The 17,767-nt window shown below is 41.1% G+C and overlaps 2 protein-coding genes across 2 annotated transcripts; both read left to right on the top strand.

Annotated features, from left to right (window-relative positions):
• Window positions 1–348: 348 nt before the first annotated feature.
• On the top strand, window positions 349–4,512 carry LOC141016842 (extracellular calcium-sensing receptor-like). Its single transcript, XM_073491406.1, has 9 exons — window positions 349–488; window positions 717–1,011; window positions 1,169–1,255; window positions 1,439–1,708; window positions 2,070–2,276; window positions 2,362–2,637; window positions 3,081–3,308; window positions 3,392–3,515; window positions 3,599–4,512. The coding sequence occupies exons 1-9, from the start codon at window positions 379–381 to the stop codon at window positions 4,510–4,512; spliced, it is 2,511 nt and encodes an 836-aa protein (XP_073347507.1). The 5' UTR covers window positions 349–378.
• Window positions 4,513–9,212: 4,700 nt separating this feature from the next.
• Window positions 9,213–13,532, top strand: LOC141012872 (extracellular calcium-sensing receptor-like). Its single transcript, XM_073486421.1, has 9 exons — window positions 9,213–9,403; window positions 9,698–9,992; window positions 10,150–10,236; window positions 10,436–10,705; window positions 11,077–11,283; window positions 11,372–11,647; window positions 12,103–12,330; window positions 12,412–12,535; window positions 12,619–13,532. The coding sequence occupies exons 1-9, from the start codon at window positions 9,294–9,296 to the stop codon at window positions 13,530–13,532; spliced, it is 2,511 nt and encodes an 836-aa protein (XP_073342522.1). The 5' UTR covers window positions 9,213–9,293.
• Window positions 13,533–17,767: the final 4,235 nt, after the last annotated feature.

Raw genomic sequence — 17,767 nt, 5'->3', positions numbered from 1 at the left:
TGTAGTCTGTTGTCATGGAAAAGACAGTGCAAAGTAAAATAGATAGGAAGACATAATGTTCCACCACTTGTCTTAGTATGCTCAAAATCAATCTGAAATTAAAATAATTCCAGGCCCTGCTCCTACTGTTGCTTATAGCCCATTGGGTGGTGCTTGAGATTAAATAATGCTGCAAGTCAATAAAAGAGGTTGACAGCAATAAAACTGAATGGGCTCAGAAAAGGGATGAACAGGAGGAAAGTCATGTGGGGATTTTTAGATATTAAATTGCTCTCGCTCATGTATTTCATGTTTTTGTATTCCTACTTCTCTTCTGTTGTGTCCTCCCCTCTTTATTCCTCCTCCTGCCGGTTACAGGGACAGTTTCATCTAAATGAGATGCACAAGGCTGGAGATGTGGTTCTAGGTGGGATATTTCGGATCCACTTCTTCTCTGTATTTCCTGACCTGTCTTTTACCTCAGAGCCACAACAACCTATTTGCCACGGGTGAGTCTCTCAGGGAAGTGGCTAAAGCAAAAACTGGAGAAAATCAATTCCATGAGTCATATGTATTTCTGTTAATTTTCCTACAGTTGTATCTATTGAATTATTGTAAGTAATTGTTGATATTCAACTGACATAATTGTTTGTAATATTTGTACTTGTGCAATGTGCATGTTGTCACAGTTATTGTATGTTGTATTTTTCAATAGCTAATAGTGGTATTTGTTTTAGTTTTGATATTCTAGGAGTTAGGAGGGCGCAGACCATGGCCTTTGCTATTGATGAGATCAACAAAAACACCAAGCTGCTACCTAATGTGACTCTGGGATACAGTCTTTACGATAACTGTGTCAAACTAGGGATTGCATTTCGTGCAGGATTATCCGCAGTCAGTGGTCAAGAGGAGCAGTTAATATTAGATGAGACCTGTGCAGGAACCCCTCCAGTCATAGGGATTGTGGGTGATGCTTTTTCTACACATTCTATTGCCATCTCCTCTGTCTTAGGTTTGTACAGAGTACCTATGGTAAGTTTTCCGGTTTGCCTTCTGTTAATTCTGTTTGATCATTTTGATATGATCTCAGATTTAATGTCACTTATAAACATAGAGTAACCATCAAAGATTAAAAGAACAGGAAAAGGCTTTTAATGTTTTCAGGATGTACAGTATGTGTCTTTCACAGGTGAGTTATTTTGCCACATGTTCCTGTCTGAGTGACCGGCAGAAGTTTCCATCCTTCTTTAGGACAATCCCAAGTGATGCTTTCCAGGTGACCATCCATCAGCACAATGAAAATGCATAAAAGCATGTGCAGTTGAACATTCACAAGAAAAAACATCTCTAAATTGCAACAACAATTATTTTCCCAAAAATGCAATAACTAAATGTGATCCAATATAAAAACTGTTCAGCATGTTCTCCAGCCTGTGCACTAATCTCTTTATTCACCTAGGTGCAGGCTATGATTCAGATACTGAAGCGTTTTGGGTGGAGTTGGGCAGGTCTGCTGGTCAGTGATGATGACTATGGACTCCACGCTGCTCGATCCTTCCAATCTGACCTGGCACACTCTGGTGGAGTTTGTCTAGCCTACATTGAGATTTTGCCCTGGGGCGATCACCCAGATGAAAATAGGAGGATTGTGGATGTGATGAAGAAATCCACAGCTCGTGTGGTCATTGTGTTTGCACATGAGAGTCACATGATTAACCTCATGGAAGAGGTTGGGATTGAACGACAACCCAATTTACATGTCTTAATGTTTAAATTTATCAAACTGAAATATTTAAGTTGCAAACACATATTGGTCTGTGACAAATATATCTTTGAATAGGTTGCACCTCTTTTTGTTCAAGCCCTGTTAGCAGGGTTTTAGAGTACGATCAGTTATTCAGACAAATTACACAAAACTGTGGTTATGATGATATGCATCACTTTGCTCATAAATTACTGTGTAAAACACAGGATTGCATCTGTGTATGAACAAGTAAGACATCACTTGTGTGTACTGTTTACAATTCAGAGACTAGACAATACTTTAGTGACATGGCATTGTGGAGTTATATATGTTATTTGATACACAGGTGGTGAGGCAGAATGTGACAGGTCTGCAGTGGATGGCCAGTGAAGCCTGGACAGCTGCTACTGTCCTCCAGACCCCTGACTTAATGCCGTATCTTGCTGGCACACTGGGCATTGCCATCCGTCGAGGAGAAATACCAGGCTTCAGGGAATTCCTCCTACAAATTTGTCCTGACATACAACACAACAACAGCAATGGAAAGAGCATAGTGAGAACTGAACTGTGCAATCTGATCTGGCAATTGCAAGAATAATATAGTCATCATTTATAAGACTGTTTTAAATGTATTTCAGGTAAACCAGTTTTGGGAATTCACATTTCAATGTAGATTCACACCACCTCCAGCAGGTTGGGTGGAGGCTGGGGGAACATTATGTACTGGACAGGAAAATCTAGAGGATGTGGAGACTGAATTGTTGGACGTTTCCAATCTCAGGCCAGAGTATAATGTGTACAAGGCTGTGTATGCTCTGGCCTATGCCCTTGATGACATGCTGCAGTGTGAGCCAGGGAAAGGGCCTTTCAGTGGGCACAGCTGTGGCAGTTTGAGAAGATTGGAGCCATGGCAGGTGTGATATCAGTTTACACTCCACCTGTTATATGACTAAATCATACAGTTTAGTGTTTCTTGCAAAGTGGTACTACTATTTTAATGTGCCAAACAAAGAGTGAGAGGAAATTACCTACTACTGGGTGATGGCAGTAGTTGGTATTATCAATTCAGAGATCGGTTCTTGTTTTGATATGTTCATAAGTGTAGTATGGAGTTTGATAATTGAATTCTGGGTTCCCCATTGTTTACCATGATCACACAGAAATATTTTACCGTCAACAACCTAGTCAACCACCAACAGTTACAGTATCTGGGTTGGAAGAAGCAAATACTAGATGCCGACTGCTAGAATAGGTTAGGAAAACATAAAATAAATACAGGAGGGTCAGGCACCCCAAAAATTGTTTTTGGTCTTTGAGGTTTAATCTGTCCTCTTTGGTTTTTCATCTCTCTATGTAGCTAGTGCATTACTTGGAAAAAGTCAACTTCACTACAACATTTGGTGATCAAGTGTCATTTGATGAGAATGGTGATGCCTTAGCAATCTATGATGTCATGAACTGGCTGCGGCTCCCTGATGGAAGAACTGAAGTTCAGAATGTGGGTGAGGTCAAGAGGTCGGCTTCCAAAGGTGAAGAACTCACAATTGATGAAGACAAAATCTTCTGGAACTTTGAATCAAAAAAGGTTATTTCTAACACCCTGTGGATAACTCATTATAGCAGTGTAAAGTTGTGTATAATGATAGATATCTACTTTTCTCCCTATAGCCACCCCACTCAGTGTGCAGTGAAAGCTGTCCTCCAGGTACCCGCATGGCCAGAAAGAAAGGGGAACCAGTGTGCTGTTTTGACTGCATCCCTTGTTCTGAGGGGAAGATCAGCAATAAAACTGGTTGGTTTTGAACTTTAAACATTCCAGTTTTGAGACATAATATAAACATAGACAGTATATCAGGTCTGTTCCTTTTCTCATAGATGCCATGGGGTGCACCAGCTGTCCTGAGGACTTCTGGTCCAGCCCCCAGCGTGACCACTGTGTTCCGAAGAAAACAGAGTTCCTCTCCTACCATGAGCCTCTGGGTATCGGCTTGACAGTTGCCTCCTTGCTGGGCACATGTATGTGTGTTGTCATCCTGGGCATCTTTATTTATCATCACAGCACACCCATAGTACGTGCCAACAATTCAGAACTGAGTTTCCAGTTACTGCTGTCTCTTAAATTATGTTTCCTGTGTTCACTGTTGTTTATTGGTCGTCCCAGACTGTGGACATGTCAGCTGAGACATGCAGCATTTGGGATCAGCTTTGTGCTTTGTGTCTCATGTATTTTGGTAAAAACCATGGTGGTTCTGGCTGTGTTCAAGGCCTCCAAGCCAGGAGGGGGAGCCAGCCTAAAGTGGTTTGGTGTTTTGCAGCAGAGAGTAACAGTTATTGTTCTCACTTCTATTCAGGCAGCAGTCTGCATTGCCTGGATTGTATCTGCCTCCCCAACTCCTCATAAAAACACTCAATACTACAATGATAAGATTGTTTATGAGTGTGCAGTTGGGTCCACAGTTGGTTTTGCTGTGTTATTGGGCTACATTGGCTCATTGGCCTCCCTCAGTTTTCTGATTGCATTCATAGCAAGGAATCTTCCAGATAGTTTCAATGAGGCCAAACTTATTACCTTTAGCATGCTGATCTTTTGCGCTGTGTGGGTGGCCTTTGTCCCTGCTTATATCAGCTCACCAGGCAAATATGCAGATGCAGTGGAGGTATTTGCCATCCTGGCCTCCAGTTTTGGTCTCTTGGTGGCACTGTTTGGACCCAAATGTTACATAATCCTGCTGAGACCAGAAAGGAACACAAAGAAGGCAATCATGGGTCGGGAAATCCAGGCCAAGTAACTGCACTTGTCTTCATGAGACAGAATGAATCCTTTTTCTATATACAATACAAAAAAAACGTCAATTTGAATTATTTTATCTTTATTATGTTAGTTCACTTACATCACATATGTTCTTTTATGTCACATACGTAATGTACGTAAGTAGCTTATGTCACACAGGTAACTTATGTCCTGTACGTGACGTAAAGGATTTCACCCACAAGAATGTGAAATGAATATGAAATGTCTTTCTGCTTGGATAAAGTTATTCTATAGCATCTTATATTAGGATGGATGGGTTTTCATTGGTGTAATTAAAGACTGTTGTGTTTAACATGGTTTCACTTTCTTGGAGGGTCATATATTGTTCATCATGATAAAATTGTCAAACTACATCAGTCCACATCTGGTCACTGCTTCACACATCCCTCGTAGGCTGATGTTCTCCACAATTTTGTGGAGTTTGTAGCTAGTAACATATAGCCACACGCATCCACGATGCTCAGGCCACTTACATACATCAGCTGATGCTATATCCTCTTGCCACTTTTCATGCTATGTAATTTAGAACTACATTTGATTGGGGATGCTTGTCAGAAGTCTCGAGTTGGACTGGACCTGCCAAAGAAGGTGTGTCTGAAGTAACAGATATGTGTTATCTCTCTGTTATGGTCCTGTTGTAAGGTGTCGCAACTTAGCCTCTAAACAAAGCTTTAAAAGCATCTAAAAGATAGGAAATAAATATGATTTTCATTTTATTTTGCAGTACTGTTCTGTTTTAATGTATGACAAATTCACTTCTAAGAAAGTCTAAAAAGGATCTAACAGGAAGGAAATGAAGATGGTTTTCATTTTACTTTGCAATACAGTTCTGTTGTGATGTGTTGCAAATTAGCCTCTAAGGAAGTCTATTAAGGTGCTAGTAGCAGAAAATAAAATTGCAGTATCTTGACAGCTTCCATACCATAATGTTACTGCATTGTTCACAGTACAGTTATCTAATAACAGTCTGTTGTCTAGCAGTGTTGGGCAAGTTACTTTCAAACTGCAATATATCACATATTACTAGTTACTTTCATTTTTAAGAAATATTGCCTCACAATATTACTGTCTGTATAGAGTAATATATTACCTTTTACACGACTTTTTAGTTACTTTCTACAAAATGGTCAAATAACCTGTATAGAACAATTAAATAGCCTAGATCTTTTTAAATAAACAAATGGCCTCGGACATAGGGATGAGCAAGCAGAAAAAGGATCAAAGTCTGATATATTATGAGATAGGAATAAATATTTTTAATTGTAGGCTTAGTCATATGAAACTAAATAGACCTATACCTTCTATAATGTAGCATTTAATGACATGACAAGAATACAATTTATTTTTCTATGCCTTTTTTCACCATGGTGACCTGGAAGAGGGCAGGCCATACAAGATAATTTGCAGTCAAAAAGAAGACATCAGAATGAAGAGGCATCACATTTTACAGAAATACAGATATAAGGAGAGAGTAAAACAGAGGAGAGCAATGATCCAGCAGAGCCCAGGGTATGACAATCCAGATTTGTCAATATGTGAGGCAGCGGGAGCCAGGAGAGATAGATGTTCCCAGGGACCCATGGTCCATCAGAAGGGAGCCCGAATGAAAAGAGAGAAGGAGGAGAAAGAGGAGAAAGCAATAGAGAGGGAACAGTGAGAGAGCGACACAGTTTGCAGCTTGTGGGAAAAGAAAACAAAAAAACTAAAATTAAAGAAATGCAATGTTAATCAGAATAAAAAGATTGTTTCTCGTTGGCAGGACAATGTGTATTCTAATACTATAGGTAAGAGACTCATTGAGACTGAGACCAACCCACTGAAGAAGCTAGCAGTTGAAGTCAAGGACTAATTAAAGGTCAAGTCAAAGAAGTAAATTTTGAGTTTAGTTTTGAAGGCCAAATTGTCTGGTGTCAGCTGGGAGGTTATTCCAGAGAATGGGGCCACATAGGAAAAAGTCCTGCAGCCAGCTGACTTCTTTTTATCCTTGGAACCGTCAGGAGCCCTGAATTCTGAGAGCGTAATACACAAGGTGGAATATAGTGGTATAATGAGATCAGACATGTACGATGGGGCAAGGCCGTGTAGTTTTGTATGTCATCAGCAGTACCTTAAAGTCTGATCTGACATGAATTGGGAGCCAATGCAGTGAGGCTTGGATTGGTGTAATATGATCAAAAAATCTTGTACGTGTTTAGACTCTTGCTGAAGCATTCTGAACCATTTGCAGATTTGAGAGATTTTATCAACTTTGATGGGCACATACACCTGAGTATTGTCCGCATCGTAGTGGAAATGTACTCCATAACTGCGAATATTTTGGTCAAGAGGTGAAATATATAAAGAGAAGAGCAAAGGGCCAGAACAGAGCCTTGGGGAACTCCACACTTTACATCAGTAAATACTGAAGTAGTATTATTATAAGAAACACATTGTGTTCTTTCCGATAGGTAAGACTTTAGCCAAGCGAGAGCCAGGCCAGAGATGCCAAACTGACTTTCAAGTTAGTCTCACAGTATGCCGTGATCTATGGTATCAAATGCAGCACCAAAATCCAGTAACAGAAGCACAGAGGTAGAGTTTGAGTCCATAGTAGTCCACAGTTTGAGTTTGAGTCCACAGTCACTCGTCAACTGCCTGCACGATATAAAACTTTGGATGACATCAAATCAACTCAAACTAAACACCAATAAAACAGAGCTCATGGTTGTGGCCTCCAAGGCGCTGCTCCAGAAGGTTGTAGATCTTCTCCTGGACGTGGACGGCTGCTCTATCTCCCCGTCCAGGGAAGTCCGCAACCATCGGGTGTCATCCTCGATTCCATGCTATCCTTTCAAGCACACATAAAATCCATCACCACATCAGCTTTTTATCACCCTAAAAACATCTCCAGATTCCAGCCCTCCCTCTCTGAACCTGTGGCAGAGACCCTTATCCATGCCTTCATCACCTCCCGCCGGGACTACTGTAATGGAGTCCTGTCTGGGCTCCCTTCCACAACCCTGGACAGGCTCCAGTATGTGCATAACTCCGCTGCCAGGGTCCTCACCTGCACCAAGCCCTTGCAACACATCACCCCCACTCTCATCCGCCTTCACTGGCTCCCAGTCAAATCATGCATCACTTACAAAATTCTCCTCCTGACCTATAAATCTCTCCATTCCCTCACCCCCCAATACCTGTCTGACCTCCTCCACCCCTATACCCAGTCTCGGAAGCTGCGCTCATCAGGCACACACGAGCTCTCCATCCCTCACACCAAACTACAAACCCTCGGCCACAGAGCTTTCTGTGTGACAGCCCCCACTCTCTGGAACACTCTCCCAGCTGAAATCCGCAAACAGACTTCTCTGGAGAACTTCAAAAAAGACTTAAAAACCTATCTCTTTAATAAGGCCTATCAGCTCTAGGTCCAGCCCCAACAATCAACTTTTCTAGTTCTTTATCTTATATGTATTTTTGTTTATCCATCTATTCTTTGTTTTGTATGTTCCACTTACATACAATACAATACATACATGAGACACAAAGACTAAGCGTCCTTGGGTACCCTGAAAGGCGCTATATGAATTAAATGTATTATTATTATTATTTTTATTATAGTAAGTAGAATGTCATTAACCACTTTAGTAAGTGCAGTTTCGGTGGAATGACAGGCTGATTGAAAAGGTTCCAGAAGATTATTATGAAGTAGGTGGCCTGAAAGTTGGCGGGACACAACTCTTTCCAAGACTTCAGAGAAGAAGGGAAGGTTGGATACTGGTCTATAATTATTTAAAGACCCTGGGTCAACATGTGGTTTCTTGAGTAGAGGCTTAACCACAGCAGACTTAAAACTGGCAGGGACACCAGTAATGAGCGATAAATTAACAATATTTAACATTGTAGGTCCCAGTGCTGGCCATAGATCCTTAAAAGAGATATATTACTGTAATATGTTGCTGTTGTAACATGTACTCCCAACACTGTTGTCTGTTGTCATGAAAAAGTCAGTGCAAAGAAAAATAGATTGGAAGACATAGTGTTCCACCACTTGTCTTAGTATGCTCAAAATCAATCTGAAATTACTATAACTTTAGGCCCTGCCCCGACTCTTGCTTATATCCCATTGGATGGTGCTTAAGATTAAACAATGCGGCAAGTCAATAAAAGACAAAAAAATATTTTTCAATGCCTTTGTATTATACTTCACAGAACAAGGAATGCATTGGCATATGTGATTCAAGGATGTAAATTAAAGTGCGCTCAGAGTATTAGGCTTCATCATTAGGCCTACGAAATATGGATCATTTCTGTCACACAGAGTTTGTTTTTTTTCCAGTGGCAGAAGGTTGCTGTCATGGGTGGTGTGGAGGGATTCTGAAAAAAACAACAATAAACGCTTCAGTTTGGTCGGTAATGCGGATTGTAACGCATTACGTGACATAACTATAATAATATGTTACTGAAAAATAATTCGTAAAGTCAAAATCAGTCTGAAATTACAATACTTTTAGGCCCTGCCCCGACTCTCGCTTATAGCCCATTGGGTGGTGCTTAAGATTTAACAATGCTGCAAGTCAATAAAACAAGTTGACAGCAATAAAACTGACTGGGCTCAGAAAAGGGATGAACAGGAGGAAAGTCATGTGGGGATTTTTAGATATTAAATTGCTCTCGCTCATGTATTTCATGTTGTTGTATTCCTACTTCTCTTCTGTTGTGTCCTCCCCTCTTTTTTCCTCCTCCTGCCAATTGCAGGGACAGTTTCATCTAAATGAGATGCACAAGGCTGGAGATGTGGTTCTAGGTGGGATATTTCGAATCCACTTCTTCTCTGTCTTTCCTGACCTTTCTTTTACCTCAGAGCCACCACAACCTACTTGCCACGGGTGAGTCTCTCAGGGAAGTGGCAAAAGCAAAAACTGGAGAAAATCAATTCAATGAGTCATATATATTTCTGCAAATCAAATATCACTCTGAAAGAATTAGATTTTCCATCTATGCTATTTTAAACATGTTACTTTTTCCAACAGCTGTATCGATTTAGTTATTATTACATTATAAAATGTTGAAAATTCAACTGCCGTAATTGTTGGTAGAATTTGTACTTGTGCAGTGTGGTCATGTTGTCACAGTTATTGTATGTTGTATTCTTCAATAGTTAATAGTGGTATTTGTGTTAGTTTTGATGTTGTAGGATTTAGGATGGCCGAGACCATGGCCTTTGCCATTGATGAGATCAACAGAAACTTCAACCTGCTACCTAATGTGACTCTGGGATACAGTCTTTATGATAACTGTTTCAAACTAGGGATTGGATTTCGTGCAGGATTATCCGCAGTCAGTGGTCAAGAGAAGCAGTTTATATTAAATGAGACCTGTGCAGGAACCCCTCCAGTCATAGGGATTGTGGGTGATTCTTCTTCTACACATTCTATTGCCATCTCCTCTGTTTTAGGTTTGTACAGAGTACCTATGGTAAGTTTGCCAATTTGCCTTCTATTAATTGTCTTGGATTATTTTGATATGATCTCAGATTGAATGTCACTTGTAAACATAGAGTAACCATCAAAGAATAAAAGAGCCAGAAAAGGCTTTGAACATTTTCAGGATGTACAGTCTGTGTCTTTCACAGGTGAGCCATTTTGCCACATGTTCCTGTCTGAGTGACCGGCAGAAGTTCCCATCCTTCTTTAGGACGATCCCAAGTGATGCTTTCCAGGTGACCATCCATCAGCAAAATGAAAATGCATAAAAGGATGTGCAGTTAAACATTCACAAGAAAAAATGTCTCTAAACTGCAACAACAATTATTTTCCCAAAACTACAATAACTAAATGTGATCGATTATGAAACCTTTTTAGCATGTTTTCCACATTAAAATTATTCCAGCCTGCAAACTAATGTCTTTATTCACTAAGGTGCAGGCTATGATTCAGATACTGAAGCGTTTTGGCTGGAGTTGGGCAGGTCTGCTGGTCAGTGATGATGACTATGGACTCCACGCTGCTCGATCCTTCCAATCTGACCTGGCTCAGTCTGGTGGAGGTTGTCTTGCCTACTTAGAGGTGTTGCCATGGGGCAATGACCCAGATGAACTAAGGAGGATCGTGGATGTGATGGAGAAATCCACAGCTCATGTGGTCATTGTGTTTGCACATGAGAGTTATATGATTAACCTCATGGAAGAGGTTGGGCTTTAACTACAAGTTATATGTCTTAATTTTTTTTATTTATCAAAGTGAAAGACTTAAGTTGCAATAACATATTGGACTGTAACAAATATATTTATTTGAAGAGGTCACACCTCTTTTTGTTCAATGCCCTGTTAGCAGGGTTTTAGAGTACGATCAGTTAGTCAGACAAATCACACAAAACTGTGGTTATGATGATATGCATCACTTTGCTCATAAATTACTGTGTAAAACAAAGGATTGCATTTGTGTATGAACAAGTAAGACATCACTTGTGTGTACTATGTCCAATTCAGAAGACTATACAATACTTTAGTGACATGGTGTTGTGGAGTTATATATTTTTTATTTATTTTTTTAACACATAGGTGGTGAGGCAGAATGTGACAGGCCTGCAGTGGATGGCGAGTGAATCTTGGACAGCTGCTAATGCCCTCCAGACCCCTGACTTCATGCCATACCTGGCTGGCACACTGGGTATTGCCATCCGTCGAGGAGAAATACCAGGCTTCAGGGAATTCCTCCTACAAATTCGTCCTGACCTGCACCATAACAACAGCTATGGAAATAGCATAGTGAGAACTTTAACAGTGCAATCTGATCTGGTAACTGCAGGACAAATATATAGTCATCATTTGTAAGACTGTTTTGAATATATTTCAGGTAAACCAGTTTTGGGAATTCACATTTCAATGTAAATTCACACCACCTCCAGCAGGTTGGGTGGAGGCTGGGGGACCATTATGCACTGGACAGGAAAACCTAGAGGATGTGGAGACTGAGTTGTCTGATGTTTCCAATCTCAGGCCAGAGTATAATGTGTACAAGGCTGTGTATGCTCTGGCCTATGCCCTTGATGACATGCTGCAGTGTGAGCCAGGGAAAGGGCCTTTCAGCAGGCACAGCTGTGGCAATTTGCAAAGATTGGAGCCATGGCAGGTGTGATATCAGTTTACACTACATCTGTTATATGACTAAATCATACAGTTTAGTGTTTCTTGCAAAGTGGTACTAGTAATTGTAATGTGCAAAATAGTGAGAGGAAATTGCCTACTACTGGGTGATGGCAGTGGTTGGTATTATTAGCTCAGTGATAGGTTCTTGTTTTGATATGTTCATAAGTGTCGTATGCAGTTTGATAACTGAATACTGGGTATCCCATGTTTACCATGATCATACAGAATTATTTTGTAATCCTCAACAACCTTGTCAACCACTGACAGTTACAGTATCTGGGTTGGAAGAAGCATATACTAGATGCTGACTGCTAGAATAGGTTAGGAAAACATAAAATAAATGCAGGAGGGTCAGGCACCCCAAAAATTGGTTTTGGTCTTTGAGGGTTAATCTGTCCTCTTTGGTTTTTCATCGTCATTTTTCATCTCTCTATGTAGCTAGTGCATTACTTGGAAAGAGTCAACTTCACTACAACATTTGGTGATCAAGTGTCATTTGATGAGAATGGTGATGCCTTAGCAATCTATGATGTCATGAACTGGCTGTGGCTCCCTGATGGAAGAACTAAAGTTCAGAATGTGGGTGAGGTCAAGAGGTCGGCTTCCAAAGGTGAAGAATTCACAATTGATGAAGACAAAATCTTCTGGAACTTTGGATCAAAAAAGGTTATATCTGATTTATCAAACACACCATGGATAACTCAGTATAGCAGTGTAAAGTAATGGAGAATATTTTTCTCCCTATAGCCACCCCGCTCAGTGTGCAGTGAAAGCTGTCCTCCAGGTACCCGCATGGCCAGAAAGAAAGGGGAACCTGTGTGCTGTTTTGACTGCATCCCTTGTTCTGAGGGGGAGATCAGCAATAAAACTGGTTAGTTTTTAACTTTAAACATTGCAGTTTTGAGACACAATATGAACATAGAGAGTATTTCAGGTCTGTTCCTTTTCTCATAGATGCCATGGGGTGCACCAGTTGTCCTGAGGACTTCTGGTCCAGCCCCCAGCGTGACCACTGTGTTCCTAAGAAAACAGAGTTTCTCTCCTACCATGAGCCTCTGGGTATCGGCTTGACAGTTGCCTCCTTGCTGGGCACATGTATGTGTGCTGTTGTCATGGGCATCTTTATTTATCATCGTAGCACACCCATAGTACGTGCCAACAATTCAGAACTGAGTTTCCAGTTACTGCTGTCTCTTAAGTTATGTTTCCTGTGTTCACTGCTGTTTATTGGTCGCCCCAGACTGTGGACATGCCAGCTGAGACATGCAGCATTTGGGATCAGCTTTGTGCTTTGTGTTTCATGTATTCTGGTAAAAACCATGGTGGTTCTGGCTGTGTTCAAGGCCTCCAAGCCAGGAGGTGGAGCCAGCCTGAAGTGGTTTGGTGTTTTGCAGCAGAGAGGAACAGTTATTGTTCTCACTTCTGTTCAGGCAGCAGTCTGCACTGCCTGGATTGTATCTGCCTCCCCAACTCCTCATAAAAACACTCAATACTACAATGATAAGATTGTTTATGAGTGTGCAGTTGGGTCCACAGTTGGTTTTGCTGTGTTACTGGGCTATATTGGCTCTTTGGCTTCCCTCAGTTTTCTGATTGCATTTATAGCAAGGAATCTTCCAGATAGTTTCAATGAGGCCAAACTTATCACCTTTAGCATGCTGATCTTCTGTGCTGTGTGGGTGGCCTTTGTCCCTGCTTATATCAGCTCACCAGGCAAATATGCAGATGCAGTGGAGGTATTTGCAATCCTGGCCTCCAGTTTTGGTCTTTTGGTGGCACTGTTTGGACCCAAATGTTACATAATCCTGCTGAGACCAGAGAGGAACACAAAGAAGGCAATCATGGGTCGGGAAATCCAGGCCTTGTAACTGCACTTGTCTTCATGAGACAGATTGAAACCTTTTTCTATATAAAATACAAAAAAAAAGTCAATTTGACTTATTTCATCTTCATTATGTTAGTTCACTTACATCACATATGTTCTCTTATGTCACATATGTAATGTACGTAGGTAGCTCATGTCACATAGGTAACTTATGTCCTGTACATGACATAAAGGATTTCACCCACAATAATGTGAAATGAATATGAAATGTCTTACTGCTTAGAAAAAGTCATTCTACAGCATTTCATATAACGATGGATTGGTTTTCGTTGGTGCAATTAAAGACTGGTGTGTTTAATATAGTTTCACTTGCTTGCAGGGTCATATGTTGTTCATTATGATAAAACTGCCCTAAGTCAAACTACATCAGTCCACATCTGGTCACTGCTTCACACATCCCTTGTAGGCTGATGTTCTCCACAGTTTTCAGGAGGTTGTAGGTACTAACATATAGCCACATGCATCCACAATGCTCAGACCACTAACATACATCAGCTGATGCTATGTCCTCTTGCCACTTTTCATGCCATGTATTTTAGAACTACATTTGACTGGAAATGCTTGTCAGAAGTATCGAGTTGTACTGGACCTGCCAAAGAAGGTGTGTCTGAAGTAACATATGTGTTATCTCTCTAATTTATGTTTCATTCCTGTTGTAAGGTGTCGCAACTTAGCCTCTGAGAAAGTCTGAAAATTAAGATAGGAAATAAAGATGGTTTTCATTTTATTTTGCAGGAAGTGTAGTTAGTGTGTTTACTAAAGAAGTCTATTATTGTGCTAGTAGCAGAAAATAAAATTGCAGTATCTTGACAGCTTCCATACCATAATGTTACTACACTGTTCACAGTACAGATATCTAATAACAGTCTGTTGTCTGGCAGTGTTTTTCAAAATGCAATATATTACATATTACTAGTTACTTTATTTTCTAGAATTATATTACCCTACAATATTACTGTCTGTATAGAGTAATATGTTACCTCTTCCACAACTTTTTAGTTACTTTCTACGAAATGGCCAAATAACCTGTATAGAAGTTTGTGGAAACAGAAAACAAAAAAACTAAAATTAGAGAAATGCAGTGTTTGTTACGATTTGTACGGAGTCTGGACCCAAATGCACGACTCAAACAACAGGTTTAACAGCAAATAACAAGTCTTTAATGTTCAATGTGCAAAACAAGTGCAAGGGGGGAGGGGTGGTGCGTAGTCCCAGGATCCAAACGTGGCTCGTGAATTCACCAGTGAGGGTGAGAGTGAGAGTGTCTTGATGTGGCGTCTGCCACGGGGTAATGGCGGCGCTGCGGCATGGCGCAGTGGAGTCCGTCTCTCGAGCGTACTCAAACAGAGGGCAAACACACAAGAGCAGGCAACCGGCAGGCAGGTCCACAGGCAGGCAGGGCAGAAACAAACGGGAGATCACGAGGCAAGCACAGCAATCTGAGGCGAGGTGGGAGAAACACAGCGGTATTAGCTACACAAGCTAACAACAGGACACAAAGGCAAAAACACCGAGGAGCCATGATGCAAACAACCACGTAGACTGATGAAACGATCTGGCGACGAGTAGGAGGGAATCCAGAGGATTTATAGAAGGGTTGATTACTGAAGTAGATTCACCTGGTGCTGCCTGTGGAAGGAGACCACGCCCACATGCACACACACAGAACAGACAGGGGGAGAGACACAGGAGGAATAATGCAGAAAGGGAATGACAACACACACACACACATAAAGGGAGAAGGGAGGGCTGCCATGATGAGGATCATGACTGTTAATCAGAATAAACAGATTGTTTCTCGTGAGGAGGACAATGTGTATTCTAATACTATAGGTAAGAGACTCATTGAGACTGAGACCAACCCACTGAAGAGGCTAGCAGTCTAAGTCAAGGAATAAATAAGGTTAAGTCAAACAAGTACATTTTGAGTTTAGTTTTAAAGGCTTCAATAGAGCCAAATTGTCTGATGTCAGCTGGGAGGTTATTCCAGAGAAAGGGGGCACAATGGGAAAAAGTCCTGCAGCCAGCTGACTTCTTTTCAGCTTGGAACTGTCAGGAGCCCTGAATTCTGAAAGCATAATGCCAGAGGTGGAATATAGTTGTATAATCAGATCAGACATGTATGATGGGCCAAGATCATGTACAGTTTTGTATGTCACCAGCAGCACCTTAAAGTCTGATCTGACATGAATTGGGAGCCAATGCAGTGAGGCTAGGATTGGTTTAATATGATCAACATTTCTAGTACGTGTTAAGACTCTAGCTGAAGCATTCTGAACCATTTGAAGACTTTTAGTGCTCTCACACGGTAGACCCCCCAAAAATGCATTGCAATAATCCAGTGTAGCCAAAACAAAGGCATGAATCAGGATCTCTGCATCAGCTGTGGACAGGAAGGGCCTAATTTTAGCTATGTTGCGCAGCTGGTAAAAAGCGATCTTGGTAAGTTCTTTGATCTGCTGATCGAAAGATAGGGTAGAATTAGATGTAACACCAAGACTGTTGACAGTTGAACTTTGAGAAATAAAACAGTTGTCAAGACTTACCGTCACCTGATCAAAGCGGTGTCTCTGTTGAGCAGGGCCAATGACCAACATCTCAGTTTTATCCAAATTCAGGAGCAGGATGTTTTCTGACATCCATTTCTTCACCGCATACAAGCAGGTCCCTAATTTTGTGATTTGAGAGTTTTCATCAGCTTTTATGGGCACATACAGAGTATGTGAGTATCATCCGCATAGCAGTGAAAATGTATTCCATAACTGTGAATAATTTGGCCAAGAAGTTAAATATATAAAGAGAAGAGCAAAGGACCAGAGAAGAGCCTTGGGGAACTCCATACTTGACATCATGTAGTGCTTCATGCAACATCAATAGGGAGTTTTGGGTTAAATTTGGCTATCAATAATAATTAATGATTATCAGGGATAATTATTATGGTAAATAATAAGATTCAATTCACATTAGATCACCTCGAGGCACAACCCTTGAAGAAGGGAAAAGACCAATTCACCAAATCGGTCCCTTAAAAAGGTATTAAACTGTCAGTTTGTAAGTCTGATTAATAGTTAACTTAATAACTACAAGCAAAATTACCATAAGTAGAGGTTGGCAACATTCACTCTTGTACAATATTAAGTAGACAGCATGAAGGTTCAAAAGTATTTTATTTCACACATATGAAAACACACAATCTAACTAACATGTACTATATACAGGCGTGTGTGTGTGTGTGTGTGTGTGTGTGTGTGTGTGTGTGTGTGTGTGTGTGTGTCTGGAAGAACAAAAGCAAAGTAGCTAGTGTTCAAAGTACCACGCCGCTTGGCATGGACAAAGGAGGACTACAAACAATATGGCTGATCAAAAGGGACTACAAGATGGCTGATCGAAGGGTTGGACTCAGGTCCAAGATGGTGGATCACTACTTGTTTCACTGATAGGAGAGAAAAAATAAACAATGGTGGTGCTCACATCATGTGCTCACTGATATCACATTTGGGTGTGATATGGTCCAGGCTGGAGGAGTGTGTGTGTGTGTGTCACGTGATGCCAAGTTAGAGAAGATGGTTAATTGTATGCAAACACCCTGAGTCCGTGTGAAGCACAATTCAACTAACATCAAATTTAAAAAGAGTTAAAAAGTCCTGTGCTTAGCCGTGCTATGCTATGCTGTGTGCTATCTAGGCCCAGTTCAACGTTACCAGTCTTTGAAGAAAAGGTGCTGGTAGGTCCTTGGCTGATGAGCCAAGCAGGAGAAGGTTGTAATTCCAATGTTGAACAATGCTGTTCTTGCTGTGCAAGGTCTGATTAAAGACAGCAGGTGGAGGAAACTGATCTCTCCTTTCCTTTGCAAGGATAGCAGCTTGGTGCTCACTTGCTTCATGTTCCTTGGATTGTGTAGTTAGCTGGTAAACTTTGCGTTGCAACTGCTGGCGCTAACTATGCTTGAATACTAGCAGGACCTAGCGTCGCTGCTGTGAAGAGAAGTTCTTTTGGCCTGCTGGAAATGTAGCTGGCATCTCTCAGCAGCTGTTAGGCCCAGAAGAATCCAGGAGAAGAGAACTTGAAGGCAGGCAGCTACGTAGGGAACAAGGTGGAGAAGAGAGAACAAAGGAAGGAGCTGGAGTTTTGACTCTCTGGTCAATGGGGGGGTCTGTCACCCTGACCAATAGTAGCTCAAAGCTGAATTTGCACCTAGGTGTGAAGACTGGCGAATTC

Source organism: Pagrus major, chromosome 2 (genome assembly GCF_040436345.1).
Source record: "Pagrus major chromosome 2, Pma_NU_1.0".
NCBI lineage: Eukaryota > Metazoa > Chordata > Actinopteri > Spariformes > Sparidae > Pagrus > Pagrus major.
This window is presented reverse-complemented; position numbering and strand designations above follow the sequence as displayed.

What these genes read in the sequence shown, in the direction of transcription:
- LOC141016842 (XM_073491406.1), top strand. Translation starts at nt 379, where the DNA reads ATGCACAAGGCTGGAGATGTGGTTCTAGGTGGGATATTTCGGATCCAC. An exon ending in GTTTGTACAGAGTACCTATG is followed by an intron (nt 1,012 to 1,168) that starts GTAAGTTTTCCG and finishes TGTCTTTCACAG; the next exon opens with GTGAGTTATTTTGCCACATG. An exon ending in TCCCAAGTGATGCTTTCCAG is followed by an intron (nt 1,256 to 1,438) that starts GTGACCATCCAT and finishes TTATTCACCTAG; the next exon opens with GTGCAGGCTATGATTCAGAT.
- LOC141012872 (XM_073486421.1), top strand. Translation starts at nt 9,294, where the DNA reads ATGCACAAGGCTGGAGATGTGGTTCTAGGTGGGATATTTCGAATCCAC. An exon ending in CCACAACCTACTTGCCACGG is followed by an intron (nt 9,404 to 9,697) that starts GTGAGTCTCTCA and finishes TATTTGTGTTAG; the next exon opens with TTTTGATGTTGTAGGATTTA. An exon ending in TGATTAACCTCATGGAAGAG is followed by an intron (nt 10,706 to 11,076) that starts GTTGGGCTTTAA and finishes TTTAACACATAG; the next exon opens with GTGGTGAGGCAGAATGTGAC.